General features: G+C 36.7%; 1 protein-coding gene across 2 annotated transcripts in view; it reads right to left on the minus strand.

Moving 5' to 3' along the window:
* DTNBP1 (dystrobrevin binding protein 1) overlaps window positions 1-17,206 on the minus strand; it is a 148,450-nt gene that overhangs the window by 101,315 nt on the left and 29,929 nt on the right. For both annotated transcript variants that reach the window (XM_074398474.1, XM_039462609.2), the window contains exon 5: window positions 3,267-3,399. In XM_074398474.1, coding sequence (XP_074254575.1) covers window positions 3,267-3,399 — 133 coding nt within the window. The remainder of the gene's footprint in view (window positions 1-3,266; window positions 3,400-17,206) is intronic.

Here is a 17,206-nt window from a genome sequence, read left to right on the forward strand (position 1 = left end):
CGTCAGCATCTTGATGGCAGGCGCCCAGCCTTGTTCACTCCTGTGTGTCCAGAGCCTGCACACAGTGCGTGGCGCATGGCAGATGCCCAGCATGTACCAGGCACTGTGCTAAGTGGTTACGTTTATCATCTGATTTAATCCAGACAGGTATCCTCATGGTCATCTTGCAGACAAGAAAACTAAAGCTTGGAGTCACTGAGAAATCTACATGGTTCTTAAAGTGAGGAAGTTGTAGGATTGGGAGCCAAACCCGGATCTGTAAGTTCATAGCCCTTGTTTTTCCAGTTCCCAGTATACTTTTATTATTTATTTTTAAAATGACAAACCTTATCAGTAAGTATCAATTATACAGGCTTTTATAAGCTGGACTGAAACCAACATGAATGAATTATCTGTTGTAACTTAACAATTTCCAAGGGGCTAGGTAACCAGGAGTCGTATCAATGAAGCCATGGGATAACAGCTAAACACATCATCAAAAGTCCAAATGGCTCACATAAGATCAATCTTTTACCCTTCAATAAAAGCAGACCCTCTAGAGAGCAAAGTAAGACCAAAAGAGTGAAGCTGCCCAGAAAATGGAGGGACTGACAGGAAATAGTGTTACATTTGACAGTGAAAGGGTAAAAAGTTCAAAGAAGCTAGGGGGATCCTGTCACTAATTATTACTTTCTTCTAAGTTTGTTTTTATTTTTCATTACTGCTTAACTATTTAAGCCTTGCGATATTATGTCAAGGTATTTAGGTGATAATAGGAGATATTCTGAGGCTCAAAAAAAAAAAAAAAAAAAGAGAACCTAGTTAACGAGTGAGCATTTAAAACACTAAATGTTCCCAAAATCTAAGAATGATACATAAATGCATCAGAATGAATTCATAAAGTACATTAATGGTGCAGATACATGTTTACACAATTCGTCCCATCAAATTTGGCTTCAAAGTGTTTGTTTTCCTACTGTAAAGAATATCAGCACTGATTCTATGAAGCTTAAATTGCTTAGCTAAAATCCTCATGATTTTCAAACATCTCTCTCTGGGCTTACTCTAGGTCAACAAATACTAACTAGGTCTCTAAAATTCCAAGTTTTGATATGCTATCTTCCACATTCATTCATTACTAATTATAAATATGAGGCAAGTAACAGCAATAGATTAAAACCCAAAGAAAGCATGTATTTAAATGCTAATAGTAATTTGGACTGGCAATATATGCGAAAAATAACCATCCAGACAGATCTTCTAAGGAAACTGAATTAACTCTATAAAAGAGCTCAGTATCAGACGAGAGGGAAAAAATGACTCAAATTAATTTAGAAGTGACTATCTAATCAAAACAGTGTATCAGAGAATCTTTCAGCTTTAATTTGTCTTTAGTGTTGGATGTTCTCAGATTACTAAAAAAGAGAGGATTCAAGTGAACATTTGGAAGACATATCTTGTGCATTTAAGAAGCCAAAATGCAGTTTCTGAAGAATAAGGTCATGTATCACTAAACATTAAACACTTTTCAGGATATTAGAATCCTAATTCGGAATGAACATACAATATATTCTATGAAAGACTTATAGAGACTGCATTTCCTAAATGGAATTGACTACGAAAATAATTAGAATTGTGGCAGAATGCATTTATTCAACAGAGTGGTATTAAGCAAACAACTAACTGTAAACAGATTTACCTAGCTGGGGAAATACAAGAGGTTATCACGAGAGAATACGTCTGCAAAGAAACATATAACCAGTAAAAATCAAGTGACTCAAAGAGATAGAGGAAGATGAGCTGAAAGAAAGTGGCTAAGAATATTCCAAACATCTTAAGGGCTATGTTCAAGGCTTAGGAAGGACCATTGCTATCCCTGTAAGAGGGAAGCCATGCAGAGAGCAACTGCAGCCATTTTACATTTCTCCAAGGCCCAGAATCTCTTTTCCATGCCCTGCCTTCAGAAAAAACAAAACACTGACCCTGAAAGGCATGGCAACAGCCAGGGGATTTGAAGAGTACAGTTCATAGAGACCTCCTGAGAGTTCTCATCCTACTGCCTCATCACCCATTGACGATATCATCAATGTGGTTGGGATCCTAGATGCATTTATAAATTCTGTGATCCTGAGCAAGTTGCAACCTCTCCAAGTTTATCTGTAAATTGGGAATAATAAAAGCTACTTTTGTGGGATTCTTATGAGAATTACAGACACTATCTGTAAAGCATCTAATAAGCACTGACAGAGTAGGTGCTATAAACGTTAGCTACTGTTATCAGCAACAGCACTCCAAATACTATCTATCTATTTTGTTCACACACAAACTGTTTTATGATTCGCTAATTGTCTTGTAAATCAGTCTTGTTTTGCTTTGAATGAGGCAATACTGAAAATAGGAGAAGATAATAGGGTATCTTTAGCTTCTCACCTAAAACAGGTTATTAGCTCAAGAACTTTATTTCCCATACAGATAGCTCCTACCTCCTACTCTACTAAGATCTTAAGCTTGATTAGAAGATAGTAAGCTACAATATTATCCATCAAACATAAAAGATAATTTTCTGAATATAAACCCAAGAAAAAAGAATACCAACATAATCCATCCAAATGAAAACAATCACACACAAAAAATTTCCAGAGTATCAATTTAGCCAAACAGGTACCCTCGTTTACTCTCTTCTTGTTGCTGTTGTTTGAGACAAGGTCTCACTATGTTGCCTAGGCTGGATTCAAACTCCTGGGCTCAAGCAATCCTCCTGCCTCAGTCTCCAGGATAGCTGCAACTGCAGGCACCTGCCACCATACCCAGCACAAGTACCCTCATTTAACCAGATTTGTTTGATCTTTAATCCATTTGAGGAAAAAATATATATATATACTACAAGTCATAAAGGTCTGGCAGATCTAAATTTTAAAAGCAACAATTTCTGGACTACATCCTGCAGTCAGCACAAAGTCACCTAATCCATTTTCTACATGGATGCTTTTGAACAGAGACCAAATGCCAACAAAGACAACCTGAGTCACTTTAAGAATCAACAAAATTATAACTATGTGTTCTGAGCTGACCTGAGGCAGAAACAGTCAGAAATAATTTCTACACTTTACATCACTTTCTGTCTAATCCTCAACTAATCAGAATATGAAATTAACTGGAAATCATGATTTTCCCCAAAATCCTGTTAACCCAGAACTTCATGTGTTCCTAAAAAGTTTTGAAATCACACCAAACCCTGACCTAGTTGTTTTAATTCCTAAAAGTACAGATAAAAACATCGGACTTACTCAGATTTGCTGTCATGGATTCTAAGTCTGCGATTAAAGCTGGGAGCTGCTGAAGCTGCTCCTGCAACTCCACAAGGCTTGTCTTTTTCTTCTCCCAGTGTGCAGAAAGCATGACCACCTCGCTATCCACCAGCTGCAGCACATGCGGGTGGGGGTTGGGGGGGAAGTAAAACCAGGTTTTAGGCACAAAGAAAGTATAGTTAACGTAATGAGATGTAATGCTATCTTTAACAACCCCTCTACCCAGTAGAGATTACAGTACATTCTAAAAGAGACTGAAGTTGTTTTGTTTTTTAAAAAAGAACCAACTTAACATTCAGTGCAGGAGACCTCAAATTACTGTTTGTATCAGTGCATCTTAACCCAGAGAAGAGAAAGTTTAAAAATGGCTTTAAAAGTCACTTATAAGTATACCCTGTTTTAAGTAGACCATGTATTTGAAAATCCAAATCTAGAAAAAAATAAAACAAAAAACTACCACTAACAACCAAAAAGAAAACAAACATAAAATATAATTAACATGTAATTACTGACTTTATAAAAGGAACTCGTAACAGAAAAGTTCCCTAATACATTTAGAATATACCATGATTCAATTTACATTTAAACAGGAATGCTTACTGCATAAAGTATATAAAGCAATTCTGCGGAAACTGGTCAATTCCAGAATTCCAGAAAAAGAGGAAATGATTTAAGGTAACAAAAAATTCAGCAGACGTAAACTGTTCTTAATAGCAAGGTTGTGAAATTCTAGAGAAGCCTAAGATAATCCTAACTTCTTTTCCTAAAGACTACAAAGAAAATGACAGACAACAGTTTCTCCCAGACAATTTTGTTTTGGTCTTAACACAGTAGGAGGGACAAGGGCCTAGAAAGATTTAGAAAGAGGAAGAAGAGGTCATCTTTTGAAAATATCATCATGAATAAGCAAGAACTGTGGGAAAAAACTCCATATTCTGTACAATAAAAAATAAAGGTGACAAAATCCATCATATAACAGAAGAAAATGAATTTGAATATTCAAAACGGCCAATACACACATCTCAATATTAAGGGGGTGTTTTTGTTTGTTTTGAGACGAAGTTTTGCTCTTGTTGCCCAGGCTGCAGTGCAGTGGTGCGATCATGGCTCACTGCAATCTGCCTCCCAGGTTCAATCGATTCTCCAGCCTTAGCCTCCCAAGTAGCTGGGATTACAGGTGTCTGCCACTACACCCAGCTAATTTTTTGTATTTTTAGTAGAGACAGGGTTTCACTAATTTTTTGTATTTTTAGTAGGGATGGGGCCAGGCTGGTTTTGAACTTGTGGTCTCAAGCAATCCACCCATCTCGGCCTCCCAAAGTGTTAGGATTACAGGCAAGAGCCGCCATGCCCAGCCAGGATTATGGCTAAGAGTTAGAATCTGAATACAACCAATTCTTACTAAGCGCCACTTAAATATTTAAAAAGAACTTTGGAGGAACGAATATATCAAAGATACAAAATTATCTGTATGTGGTACTAGATTGTTTTTGTACATTTCACTACAGTAGGAATTCTCATCTGAAATAAGGTAGTAAGCTATGATACATCTCCCTGTTGTTTCTGAGCCCACCCTGCAAGGATAAACACATCATCTCTCACATTCAAGCCTCCACTGAGCTGGAAGGCCACACCAAGTTTCACACAAACTGCATTTCTCATTATTTTTGTGAACATAAAAATGCCTGTTGCCAACCAGTCTTTAAAAAGATCTTTAAAAGTAGCTTAAAACATACTGAAAAAACTACAGTGCAATAAGGAAACCAAAGCTTGAAACAAGGACACATGTTCACAAAATTCATTTACAGTATTCCACAAACTTCTACTGACCACTCACTATTTGCTAAGCACGATTTTGGGTACTGAAGACGTAAAGACAAACAAATCAGAAAAGAAATTCCTGCCTTCTTATTGTTTATACTTTAGTATAAATTCTCTTAACTTCAGATTTTAAACTCTAAAAAAAAAAATTCCTATATTATGGGGCTATTTTGATTAATAATTTGAAAACTCGGCCGGGCGCGGTGGCTCAAGCCTGTAATCCCAGCACTTTGGGAGGCCGAGGCGGGTGGATCACGAGGTCAAGAGATCGAGACCATCCTGGTCAACATGGTGAAACCCCGTCTCTACTAAAAATACAAAAAATTAGCTGGGCATGGTGGCGTGTGCCTGTAATCCCAGCTGCTCAGGATGCTGAGGCAGGAGAATTGCCTGAACCCAGGAGGCGGAGGTTGCGGTGAGCCGTGATCGCGCCATTGCACTCCAGTCTGGGTAACAAGAGCGAAACTCTGTCTCAAAAAAAAAAAAAAAAATTGAAAACTCTAGACTAAATAATTTTTAGATATTAACCATTTCTTACTGAAAATTACAGTGTAATATTTAAATATTAAAATTTAACTACAGTTTAGTTCATACCTGCAATAAAACTGAAAATTATATTCTGAATATAGAATATAAACATATAAAGAAAAACCATATCAGAAAACACTAAACTATCACTTTAAAAGAATGGAAGGGTAAACAAATTCTCAGAAATTATCAATAATTATACAATACTACTAAAACATTTGAATATTTTCCAGGTACCAGACCCTGTGCTAAGCAATTTACATATATTATCTCATTTAAACCAAACAGCAACCCTATACACTAAGCAATATTATAATCTCCATTATACAGATTTTAAAGATTGACATGTAACAGACGTTAATTCCTCAAGGACCATAGTGGACTTAGATTCCATCCCAGGGAATTTGACAGTAAGCTTATGCCCTTAATCAACACACTAGGGACTGTGCTATGGGGTATATAAAGGGAAGAAGAAAAGTAAATATTTAGCAAAAGAAAGGGTTCTGAAAAACTGTACTGTTACCTATTCATTTTAACATGTGTAATTTCTTAATGATTTAAAAAAAAAAAAAAAGCTATCTCCAGAAGTTCAATTTTTCTACATCTAAGTAACTCGGAATAAACCCAGATTCACCACCAGGAAATCAAGTTTAAGGAGCAAGACAAACCCAAAGGGCTTTATTCCAGAATTCTTTCTGGCAAATACTGAAGTTAGGAGAAGAAAGAAAAAGCACACCAGTGATGAAAAGGTACACCAATGATGTGCAAGAGGACCTTAGTTAGTATAAAACTCAACAGTTCAGAGTTTTAAGGAACACATCATTTTATTTGATTTCCACACAACTTTGATAAGCAGAATAAGCAGCGTAAAGCCATTTTATAGATGAGAAAACTAAAAGAGACCATGTTATCTACACAAGGTCAACATGTGTCGGTGTAGCAAGGAGCAGAAACCAGGATTTCCAACACTAAGTTCAGTTCGCTCTCTGCCACAGGCAGAGGAAATCCATCCTGAACACAGAGTGAAACAGTCAAATTCAACTGGCTTGACATCAAACTGTTAAACAAAACCATGAGTCCTGAGAGTTCAACTTGAAGGCAAGCTAATATTTCATAATAATAGGAGAGGCAAAACACTGAAAGTCTAACTTTAGAAAACTGCCTTCAGAGTGTAAGCCCTAAGTAAGTATTAACTATTTATGGTATTTATTTACACATTGCTAAGGGAGAAAAAAATCAAAACGCTTGTTTAGAAAAAGCTTAGACAACAAAGTTACCTTTGACCACAGCTGCTTGTTTTATAAGCTACTGCTCTGAATTCAAAGACTATGCAGTTACAATTAGTTTTAAAGTAGATGGGTATAAAATAACTTGTTAAACAAGAAGAAACTGTTAAAAAATATATTTGCCCCAGGAGGTTATGCTGTTCGGGTAAAGCCCACCAAAGACACAAGGGCAGGTCTGACAAAATAAATTTACAAAATGACAAGTTTAATACTATTCATATTAAAGATAAACATTTAAATATGTACATATATCTCAATAATACATCACAGATGCCTTTAAAATAAACTTTCATTTTAAAGACTGGGTACTGTTTCTGGAAAGCAACAGAAGTACTTTTGATTAGTTGTGGGTCTTAAAATAACCAATCATACAAAAATTTAAGGTCCTAAAGTAGCATAAATTCAATAACACATATTACAGAAAATTCTCCTGTATATAATGTGAAATGCTTCTTATAATCAAAAGAATGATTTTTGTTAAAGCTCCTGTATAGGACACAGTCTTCATTTAGCATGGGATTCATCCACGTTGATACATATAGGTATAGTAGTTCACTAATTTTCACTGTTGTATATGGTATTTATTTTCTGAATAATATCATATTTTTTCCTGCAGATGGACTTTGGAACTGTCCAAAGATTAAACAAAGCTTGCTACAAACATTCTGGTACAAATCTCAAAGTGTACATGTGCAAGAGTTTCACAAATGAGTTACAGATGTGTCCAAGATACCCATCTCCTCATCTCCCAGGGCCTAGGGTAATGAGATCCCCCTCCCTTGCCCCTGCAGGTTGGACGTAATGCTCTGGAACAGTTCCTAGCAGCAGAACTGTTGCTTGAAAGGCATGTGCAACTTTTAACTTCTACTTAATGCCAACTCATTTTTTCTAATGTGATTGTTCCAATTGACACTCCCAAGTTCTAGTTGTTTATCATCACATTTCTTCCTAGGAAAGAAACAAAACTGTCATCTGCAAATAGTGACCATCTGCACAGAAAGCTCAAAGCTGCTTAAATTTTCAGTAATCCAATGAGTGAAAATTTGGGGTTTCAATTTGCATTTCCTTGATACCAAGCAAGGTTGAACACATTTTCCTGTGTTTTGGCCATAAATGTTTTCTCTTCTGCAATATGCCTGCTGATATCTTTTACTCACTTTTCTCCTGGATTATTTTAGTTCTCTTTTTATTGGTTTGTAGGGGTTATTCATATTTTCTGAACACTTATCCTGTGTTATAAATCAATTTTTCATGCTGTTGTTTGATGAACAAAAGTTTTGACAAAAATGTACCGATATACTTATTTATGGCTGGTGCTTTTTAACATCTTAAGAAATCTTTCCCACCCTAAAATATTAAACATATTCTCTACTATTTTCTAAAAAATGTCTAGTTTTCCTTTTCACATTTAAGTCTAATGAAGTCAAAATGTGAACAAGGTCTTCACCTACTTTTATTTAACATCATACTAGAGTTTCTACCCAGTATAAAAAATATGAAAAATTTAAAGTTGTACAGCTTAGAAGGGAAGAAATAAATCTACCCAAAACAACTTGCACCCCCAAATACAAGGTATTAGAGTAAGAGAATTTAACAAGATGGTTGAATATGGAATTAAAATACCGCAAGTCAAATACTGCAGGATTTTGGTAGGTATCAGGATAAAGAAGCTGTCTTACATTAAAAATTTACCGAAACATTTTACCCTGAGTGAAATGTATTTTCTACATCTGATGATCATTTTTGCTTTTAATATTAAAGAGTCAATTGCGGCCAGGCACGGTGGCGCAAGCCTGCAATCCCAGCACTTTGGGAGGTTGAGACGGTGGATCACTAGGGCAAGAGATCGAGACCATCCTGGCCAACACGGTGAAACCCCGTCTCTACTAAAAATACCAAAAAAATTAGCTAGTCATGGTGGCGTGCACCTATAGTCCCAGCTACCTGGGAGGCTGAGGCAGGAGAATTGCTTGAACCCAGGAGGCGGAGGTTGCAGTGAGCCGAGATCGCGCCACTGCACTACAGTCTGGTGACAGAGCTAGACTCTGTCTCAAAAAAGAAAAGAAAAAAAAAAAAAAAGAGTCAATTGCATGTAAAAGATTTTCTAATATCAAATTAACCTTTTAATCCTGGAATAAACTTGGCATATTTTGTTTTTTATATATTACTAGATTTGGTTTGCCACCACAGACATACATTGAAGAATGTCTTCCAGGTAGAATGCCTTTCATTATCCAATATTCGTAAGCATGCAAATATCAATAAAAAGTTTTAGCTAATATTTACATAAGAAAACTTTAAACTTGATACACATTTTAAAACAATGCACGAGTAGATTCTCAAATTGCAAATACAATTGTTAGAACATCAGAATAGTTAGAAATTCAAATTGCCTACACACTGAGGCAGTATGAACAGCGTATCAACAGCAAATATGCATGGCTTATATATGTCCAGCATGGAGAGGCCAAGTTACTGCACACAAGCAACTGTTAATTAACAATTACATCAAGTGTTTGATGATCGGAAAATGATATTTTAACAATTTTATATCCTAAAGATTTCTGCCTATGTATAGGAATTTTGCTGGTTTTAAATATATTTAAGGAACTTCGTTGTTTGTGGTTGATATGTAATACACTGTAACTTTTCTTTTTTTAAAATTTATTACACTTTAAATTCTGGGGTAAATGTGCAGAATGTGCAAGTTTGTTACACAGGTATCCACATGCCATGGTGTATAACTGCATCCACCACTCCATCATCTACATTAGGTATTTTTCCTAATGCTATCCCTCCCCAATCCCCCCACTCCTTGCTGTCCCTCCCCTAGACCCCAACCCCGCAAAACGTCCCAGTGTGTGATGTTCCCCTCCCTGCGTCCATGTGTTCTCATTGTTCAGCTTCCACTTCTGAGTGAGAATATGCGGTGTTTGGCTTTCTGTTCTTGTGTCGGTTTGCTGAGAATGATGGTGTCCAGCTTTATCTACGTCCTTTTCTAATTTAAAATACAGGAAATAGGTTTCTGCTTAGCATGTTTACATGGAACATATCATTTTCAGAAATGGATCATGGAAGTTAGGCAAGAGATGATGCCTTTATTGTGTTTATAATTTTTATATCTGCATTCATAGACTCCAGGTTCACTTTTTCATACCTCCTTGTTGGGTTTCAGTATCAAAGTTATCCCAGATTCATAAAATGAGCTGAGCAGTTTCCTCTTTTTTCATTCACTACAAGAACTTGTAGAACACTGAAATGGTAGATTTCAGCTAGGCACAGTGGCTCACACCTATAATTCTAGCACTTTGGAAGGCTGAAGTGGGAGGATCACTTGAGCTGCTCAGGAGTTCAAGAACAGCCTAGGAAACATAGTGAAACCACTATCTTAATTTTTTTTTTTTTTTTTTTTTTTTTTTTTTGCTGGGCATGGTGGCTCACACCTGTAATCCCAGCACTGTGGGAGGCCAAGGTGGGTGGATCACCTGATGTTAGGAGTTTGAGACCAACTTGGCCAACATTGTGAAACCCCATCTCTGCTAAAAATATAAAAATTAGCTGGGTGTGGTGGTGGTTGCCTGTAATTCCAGCTACCTGAAAGGCTAAGGCAGGAGAATCACTTGAATCTGGGAGGTGGAGGTTGCAGTAAGCTGAGATGATGCCATTGCACTGCAGCCTGGGTAACAAGGGCAAAATTCCAGCTCCAAAAAATAAAAAATAAAAAAATTAAATGGGTGTGGTGGCATGCCTGTCCCAACTACTCAGGAGGCTGAGGTGGGAGGATCACTGAAGCCCAGCAGTTGAGGCCACAGTGAGCCATGATTGTGCCACTGCATTCCAGCCTGGGCAACAGACATATTTCCTGAAAGTAGAAAAAAAGAAAAGAAAAGAAAAAAATTCCTGAAAGTTTTCCTGTAAAACTCTATGGATCTGGTACTTTCTTGAAAGAAATATTTTAAATCAGTAATACAATTTATTTAGTGGCTATAAGACTATATAGAATTTGTATTGCTTCTAGGATTGGTTTTGGTAAACATTTCTAGAATTTTGCCATTTCATCTACATTTTCAATTTTTTCTCTTAAGAAACAGGGTCTTATACTACGTTGCCCAGATTGGAGTACAGTGGCTGTTCACAGGCGCAATCCCACTACTAATCAGCATAGGAGTTTTGACCTACTTTGTTTCTGACCTGGGCCAGTTCACCCCTCCTTAGACAAAGTGGTGTTCCTGTGCTCCTAGATATCACCATGTTGCTGCTGAACTTAGTGTAGGTACCCAATTGGCACAGCACAGTATAGCTCAGAACTTCTGGGCTCAACTGATCCTCCTGCCTCAGCATCCCAAGTAGCTGGGACTATAGGTGTGTGCCCAGTTAAGTTTTCCTGTTTGTCATAGTTTATAAACTTTCATCTTTTTACTCTCTGCTACAACTGCAGCTATTAATATATTCCCTTTAATTCTTAAAAGTATGTGTATTTTTTTCTTGATCAGTGTCACTAGCAACTTAATGATTTAATATTAATTATTTTATTTGTCTTTTGCAAGAACTTTTGGCTGTATTTAGCTTCTATTTTTGTATTCTATTTCATTTACTTCTCTTTTCTTTATTACTTCTTTTATTCTTTCTTCCAGATGCATTCCATTCTTTTCCCTAATTCTTAAGTTATGTTAACTCACTGATTTTCAATCTTTTTTCTTTATACAATTTCCCTGTAGGTAGATTTTAGCAAATTCTACAAGTTTATATGTAGTAATTACCATTCACTTCTATTTTAAAATTTTTATTTTTCTTCTTCAAACCATAAAATATTCATAGTATATATTTTAAATTTTCATATATAGTTTTCAAAATTGATTTCTTATATTAACTTTCAGCTTTATTTGCACTGGAATCAGAGACTATATTCTACATGACTTCATTTATATGAAACTTGCTGAAATTCGTGTTGGCCCAGTATGTAGTCAATTTTTATGAGTGTTCCAGATATGCTTTAAAAAAATTTAAATTCTGGCCGGGCGCGGTGGCTCAAGCCTGTAATCCCAGCACTTTGGGAGGCCGAGGCGGATGGATCACGAGGTCAAGAGATCGAGACCATCCTGGTCAACAAGGTGAAACCCCGTTTCTACTAAAAATACAAAAAAAATTAGCTGGGCATGGTGGCGCGTGCCTGTGATCCCAGCTACTCAGGAGGCTGAGGCAGGAGAATTGCCTGAACCCGGGAGGCGGAGGTTGCGGTGAGCTGAGATCGTGCCATTGCACTCCAGCCTGGGTAACGAGCGAAACTCCGCCTCAAAAAAAAAAAAAAAAAATTTAAATTCTGTATTTGCTGGGATAGTATTCTGTATTTGTCCATGAGGCCAAATTTGTGAGTCATGTTAGTCTGTCATTCATCTATATCCATACTTACTTAATCTTTTTATTTTTCCTATCACTTAAAAGGAACGTATTAAAATTCTCTCATTTTGATTGTGGATTTAGCTGTTTTTTCCTGTAATTATATTTGTGCTTTATATATTCTACGACTTTCACTAGGTATACACAGTTTAGACTTTTTTCCTCCTGATAGAATTGAATCTTATTAAGGATCCTCTTCATTCTTTAAGTCTATTTCACTGATATTAACACATCAGTTTTCTATTGGTTAGTACTTGTTCACTTTATGTTTTTCCTTCAGTTACAGGCATATCTTGATTTACTGCTCTTCATTTATACCGTGCTTTCCAGATACTGCATTTTTTACAAATTGAAGGTTGTGGCAACCCTGCATCAAACAACTCTTATCAGTGTCATTTCCTCAACAGCATGTGCTCACGTCATGTCTCTGTGTCACATTTTGGTAATTCTGAAAATATTTCAAGCTTTTTCATCATTATTACATTTGCTATGATGATTTGTGATCAGTGATCTTTTATGCTACTATTGTCATCGTTTTGGAGCACCATAAAGTGCACTCATTTGTAAGATGGTGAATTTAATTAATAAATGTTATGTGTGTTCTGACGGTTCCACCAACAGGCCATTTCTCTCTCCATTCTCAGACCTCCCTCCTCAGAACTCCCTATTCCCTAAGATAAAATTCCCTACTATAGCCTTTTCATCTTCAAGTAAAAGGAAGAGTAACACATTTGTTACTTGAAAGCAAAAATAAAAAATGATTAAGCTTAGTGAGAAAGGAATGTCAAAAGCAAAGACAGGCCAAGAGCTAGACATCTTGTACCAAGCAGCCAACTTGTGACTGCAAAGAAAAAGTAATTGAAGAAAATTAAAAACGCTGCTCCTGTGGACACATGAATGATAAGAAAGCAAAACAGGCTAGACATGATGGCTCACATCTGTAATCTCACTTTCGGAGTCTGAGGTAGGAGGATCACTTGAGCTCAGGAATTTGAGACCAGCCTGGGCAACACAGGGAGACCTCTACCTCTACAAAAAGTTAAAAAAGTTAGCTGGGCATGGTGGCTCACACCTTGTGGTCCCAGCTGCTCGGGAGGGTGGGATAGAAGGATCTGCTTGAGCTCAGGAGTTTGAGGCTGCAAGCGAGCCATGATGGCACCACTGCACAGCAGCCTGGGTGACAGAGCAAGACTGTTTCCATAAATAAATAAATAAATGAAAGAAAGAAAGAAAGAAAGAAAGAAAGAAAGAAAGAAAGAAAGAAAGAAAGAGAAAGAAAGAAAGAAAAAGAAAAGAAGGCAAAATAGCCTAACAGCCTGATTGCTGATAAAGAGGAAGTCTGACTGGTCTGGATAGAAGACCAGCCAGAATACTCCCTTAAGCCAAAGTCCAATTTAGAGCAAGGCCCTAACTATCAATTATATAAATGTACTCAGAGAGGTGAGAAAGCTGCAGAAGAAAAGTCTGATGACAGCAGAGGCTGGTTCATGAAATTCAAGGAAAGACATCATCTTCATAACATAAAAGTGCAAGGTGAAGGATCAAGAGCTGATGTAGAAGTGTGAGTAAGTTATCCAGATGATCTAGCTAAGATCATTGATCAAAGTGGCTACACTGAACAACGAATTTCCAAATATCCATAACAGCCTTCTGTTGGGAGAAGACGGTTATCTAGGATTTTCATAGTTAGAGAGGAAAAGTTAATTCCTGTCCTCAAAGCTTCAAAGGACAAGCTGACTATTTTGTCAGGAACTAAAGCAGCTGGTGACTTTAAGCTGAAGCCAACACTTCATTTACCATTCTGAAAATTCTATGCCCTTGAGAATTATGCTAAATCTACTCTGCCCGTGCTGTATAAATGTAACAACAAAGTCTGGATGACGGCACATCTGTTGACAGCATGGTTTTGTGAATATTAATACTTTATGCTTACCGTTGGGACATACTGCTAAGACAAAAATATTCCTTCCCGAATAATAGCACTCATTAACAATGCACATGGTCACCCAAGAGCTCTCACGGAGATATACAAAGAGATCAACGTTGTTTTTGTGCCTGCTAACACTACATCCATTCTGTAGCCTGCGAATTAAGGAGTCACATCAACTTTTAAGTATTGCTTAAGAAATACCTTTTATAAGGCTATAGCTGCCATACATAGAAGTTTCTTCAATTGAGCTGAGCAGAGTAAATTTAAAACCTCCTGGAAAGAATTCACTATTCCAGATGCCATTACAAAGCATTAATGATTCATGGGAGTAAGTCAAAATACCAGCATTAACAGGAATTTGGAATAAATTGATTCCAACCCTCATGGATGGTTTTGAGGAGTTCAAGACTTCAGTAGAAGTAGTATAAATGCGGTAGAAATAGCAAGAGAACTATAAGTGGAGCCTGAAGATGTGACTGAATTGCTGTAATCTCATGATCAAACATGAATGGACGAGGAGTTCACTGACTCCAATTTTTAAAGGAGTTCTACTATGGGTAAAATGCAATAAAACAGCATTGCATGCTACAGAGAAATCTTTTGTGAAAGAAAGAGTCAATAGGTGCAGCAAACTTCATTGCTGTCTTATTTCAAGAAATTGCCACAGTTACCCCAACTTTTAGTAACCACCACCCTGATCAGTCAGCAGCTATAAACATCAAAAAGAAAAAAAACCTCTCAACCAGAAAAAAGGTTATGATTCACTGAAGCCTCAGGTGATTGTTAGCATTTTTTTAGCAATAAGGTATTTTTTAATTAAAGTATTAGACTGCTTTTTTTTTAGACATAATAGAGAATAGTATGGTATAAACAACTTTTATAGGCACTAAGAAACCAAAAAAATTGTGTGACTTGCATTCTTGCAATATTCACTTTATTGCAATGGGGTCTGGAACCAAATTGACAGTATTTCTGAGGTATGCCCATATATTCAATCTTTCTATGTCCTAATGTTCTAGGTGTCTCTCTTGTAAGCAGCTTATAAACTATTAACAGACTTTTCCTGGCCTTTCAAAATATGTCCTTTAGCAGTCTAGATTAATCATGTTAAAATACTGAGATTGCAGATATATTCACATTTACTATCTTATTCTGTTTATCCTGCTTGTTATGTGTTTTCTCCTGGTTTCTTGTCATCTTTTGCATTGAATTCTTTCTGATTGTTCTAGTTTTTTCTACTGGTTTAGAAGATAAACATTTTCAATTTTGTTTTATTTTTGAGACAGAGTCTTGCTCTGTTACCCAGTGGTGTAATCTCTGCATTACAAACTCCACCCCTTGGGTTCAAGCGATTCTCCAGCCTCAGCCTCCCAAGTAGCTGGGACTACAGGTACACACCACCACACCCAGCTAAATTTTGTATTTTTAGTAGAGGTGGGGTTTCACTATGTTAGCTAGGCTGGTCTCGAACTCCTGACCTCAGGTGATCCACACACCTTGGCATCCCAAAGCACTGGGATTACAGGTGTGAGCCACCGCACCAACCGGATTCTGTAGCTTCAATATGAGGTGTCTAGGTATGGATTATTATCTTGCTTGCTTGTTCTACTTTCTGGATCTGAGGAGTTGCAGATGATTTGTGTTCTTTGACACCCAACGAAAATAAATGCAAATTTCCATAAATCGATATCTCATTTATGGAAAATTCTCAGACATTTATCTTTTCCTACATTGTCTTTTCCTCATGCTCTTTCTAGAACTGTTTGGGTTTACTGGATATGTCGGGCTAACTCATATGAAACTGCAACTTTACAGATCAAAATTCATCAAATATTGGCAATCTCACCTGGTTCAACCTAAAGACCTTTTATAAATATTCTCTGCCTATTAATTCCTCTTTCATATTTTCTATTTTTTTTCTGAGATCCTTTCCATGTATTCTCTGACTCTCTACTTCATTATTTCTTCCTTCAGCTGCCTCGAATTGCCATTAAGTACATCTTTTAGGTTTTTAATTTCAATGACTTTTAAATGTTTGATAGTACCTTCTTCCTTACTCACATTTAAGTCCATCTTTTACTCTTGAAAGATTTTATATATAACTATTTAATAGTCAATATTCAATAGTGCAATATCTAAAGTCCTTTGTGGGTCTAAATCTCAGTCTTTGGTTCTGGTGACTCAGACTTCTGGTGGTTTAATTGTGTGTTTGCTAATATTTTGAGGACAGGGAGCCTGATTTAATCTGTAGAAATCTGAGGGGCCTAGGTTTAGACAGTTTCATCCATGAAAATTTGCATTTATTTTCGTTGGGTGTCAAAGGACACAAATCATCTGCAACTCTTTCATTTCTTAACTTAGAGGTTCCTTGATCATGCAGGAAATTTAACTGAGAACCCCATACTCCCATGAGGCCAATAACACAGTAACAAATCAAGAAAAGAGGCTGTGCCAACTTGTTATGAAGACAGACAGGTTTCCTTGTTGACTCCTTTAGCCAACAGGCACATTATTTTCCTCTAGCTTAACCTTTCACTTGGGGGATGTAGCCATCTCAAAGGCCAAAGAGCTTTATCAAGAGTCTCAGATTCAGATCCCCACAGACAGTCTCCTATTCCCACAAATCTCCAAAGCTTTCATTTTAGTATTTTAATCCCGGCTTCCACATTTTGTTTTCTTTTAATGACTCTGATTTCAGTTCCCTGTTCTGTTTACTGTTGTTGGCCCTTTATGTTTCCCTTAATTTTTGTGAGCTTAATGTATCTTAAATAATTTTTTAAAAATACACCCAATATTTAAGTGTTTGATAGCTGTAGGTCTTTTCAAAGTATCTTTTCTGCCTTACTACCAGAAACCTACATTTTCTTATTCTCGTAAGTTCTAAGAGAAATGCTAGTGTCTACATTTCATCATATATATTCCTGTGTTGTATATAACTATTACAGATTCATTAATTT

The sequence above is a fragment of the Saimiri boliviensis genome, chromosome 4 (genome assembly GCF_048565385.1).
Source record: "Saimiri boliviensis isolate mSaiBol1 chromosome 4, mSaiBol1.pri, whole genome shotgun sequence".
Lineage (NCBI taxonomy): Eukaryota > Metazoa > Chordata > Mammalia > Primates > Cebidae > Saimiri > Saimiri boliviensis.